Raw genomic sequence first — 2,343 nt, 5'->3', positions numbered from 1 at the left:
AAAGTCACTAACATGGTTTTGACATCTCTTACTCCCTATATATAGGTTGTTGTATAGCTTGAGTCTTGGATATACATTATAACTTGCAAGTATATTAGGTACTTGTTTGAGCATATCTCTAGACTAATATATATATATATATATATATATATAGAGAGAGAGACAGAGGGTGCGAGGAGTGAAGATGGGGAGGCAGCCATGTTGTGACAAAGTAGGGCTGAAGAAAGGGCCATGGACAGCTGAGGAAGACAAGAAGCTCATCAACTTCATCCTCACCAATGGCCACTGCTGTTGGAGAGCTCTTCCCAAGCTTTCTGGTATATTTTCTTTCTTTCTTTTCTCCACATGCGACGTCCTTGGGATTTCTCATGTGTAAAAAGTTCGTTTTTTTCTTAACACATGTGTTTTTACATTTTCTCCTACCAAAAAAACGATATGCTATTTTTGATATATGGATTATCGTATCTTAAAAGTGAACTTTCTTAAAACGTCCCCTTTTATTCCTACTGATTTCTATTTTATCTATTTTCTTGTTTTTGCTGACACTAATAATAATACTTCTCTACCCTTTTTTAATTAATTTGCATGAGTTCTTTTGCTATATCTATACTAGTATAGTTTTGCACCAATCAAATGAATTTACTATTTTCAGTAATAGTTTCAATGCAGGAGAATAATATTCATTGTTACCGTCCTTTTTGAAATGGAATAATTCTCTATCTTTTCGACTTACGAAATCCGATCAATCATGGTGTTTGGCCCGGACAAAAATCAATGTTTGATACTGGTGGTCCTACACGTTATTATTTGTTCTTGATAATTTTTTGTTCTGTTTTGTTTTCACTTGTTCCTTCTTAATCAGTTTATCTCTCGTATATTTAACTAGTTTCCAATCATTCTGATCGTTAATCTAGTTACTTTGGTTAATCAATTAAATCAGGACTCCTGAGGTGCGGAAAAAGCTGCAGACTAAGATGGATCAATTATTTGAGACCTGATTTAAAAAGAGGTCTTTTATCAGATTGTGAAGAACAGATGGTCATTGATCTTCATGCCCAACTTGGCAATAGGTTTATTCTCTTTCTCTTGAAAATCATTGTTATTCCATATTTTAAAAAATCCTCAAATTTATAAACAGTAATTTTACCTACCTTTTTAAAAAAAAACTAATTTTACCTGCCTTAACTTTGATGTTGTAACTAACTCGTAATAAAAATATAAAAATATTGTGGCCATTAGATTTCAATATTATTAAGGTCACGGAGGAACACAAAAGTCACAATAGAACACTGAACACGCAAACTTTACTATTTTTTTCTGTATGAAAGAGATTGGCCAATCTACATCTCATATTTAAATTTAATCGTGCGTTTTTAACCACGTACGGTAGTTTAATTTAGTAAGTCTGATGATAATGACTGAACAGTCGAAATCATGAGTTAATTAAACTTACTTAAGTATCGAATCATTTTAATTTTTGTGCAGATGGTCAAAGATTGCCTCTCATCTACCAGGAAGAACTGATAATGAAATAAAGAACCATTGGAACACACACATAAAGAAAAAACTAAGGAAGATGGGCATTGACCCTATGACCCATAAGCCTCTCCCTGAACAAGACGGGTCACAGCAAGCTCAAGGGAGCAAGAGTTTAGTGCCTCATGATGACAAGAACAAAAAACAAGACCAAGAAGATAAACAAACTAAAGAAAAACAAGAACACCATCAACTAGGGATAGATTTGGACAAGAGCAACAAAACAATATCTACTGATGATGGGTTTTGCATTGATGAAGTCCCGTTGCTCGATCCACATGAGATATTACTGGACATCTCTTTTGCTGATCATCATACTAGTGATGAAAATGCTCACATTAACATTAGTAACTCCACTTCTCCTTCTTCCTCTTCTACCTCGTCGTGTATATCATCAGTACCGGGTGAGGAGTTCTCGAAGTTTCTTGATGAAATGGACACTATTGACCTCAAGTGGCTCTCATCCGATCATTCATCAGAGGATAATATTATTTACAAAGACGACAAGTTCCACAACAATGTTGATACGATGAACTTGTGGGACATAAATTATTTGAGCAGCTTGGAATTGTTTATGAATGATCATGATGATGGTTTTGTTGGAAGCGGATGTTCAAGAATGGTTTAGATCAATATACATGACCATTTTACTTTCAGTTTTTTTTTTCATGTTGTTTTTAATTAGTTCTTTTTGTTTGTTTTCGAAGTGGGCGATTTGGATTTGGCCTTGGTGTTGCAATTTAGTGGATGATTAGGTGTAAAATACATATGTAATAAATATTGCAATTGTGAACATACTTTTCTCTA

At 34.0% G+C, this 2,343-nt stretch overlaps 1 protein-coding gene across 1 annotated transcript; it reads left to right on the top strand.

The window, feature by feature from the left end:
* Window positions 1-2,343, top strand: LOC103846317 (transcription factor MYB20). The gene is made up of 3 exons (XM_009123224.3): window positions 1-317; window positions 941-1,070; window positions 1,486-2,343. The coding sequence occupies exons 1-3, from the start codon at window positions 185-187 to the stop codon at window positions 2,162-2,164; spliced, it is 942 nt and encodes a 313-aa protein (XP_009121472.1). The 5' UTR covers window positions 1-184; the 3' UTR covers window positions 2,165-2,343.

This window comes from Brassica rapa, chromosome A10 (assembly GCF_000309985.2).
Source record: "Brassica rapa cultivar Chiifu-401-42 chromosome A10, CAAS_Brap_v3.01, whole genome shotgun sequence".
Lineage (NCBI taxonomy): Eukaryota > Viridiplantae > Streptophyta > Magnoliopsida > Brassicales > Brassicaceae > Brassica > Brassica rapa.
The sequence above is the reverse complement of the archived record's forward strand: the minus strand, read 5'-3'. Positions and strand labels throughout refer to the sequence as shown.

Coding starts and splice junctions, on each gene's coding strand:
- LOC103846317 (XM_009123224.3), top strand. CDS start 185: ATGGGGAGGCAGCCATGTTGTGACAAAGTAGGGCTGAAGAAAGGGCCA. Junction 318..940: donor AGCTCTTCCCAAGCTTTCTG/GTATATTTTCTT, acceptor CAATTAAATCAG/GACTCCTGAGGTGCGGAAAA. Junction 1,071..1,485: donor CATGCCCAACTTGGCAATAG/GTTTATTCTCTT, acceptor ATTTTTGTGCAG/ATGGTCAAAGATTGCCTCTC.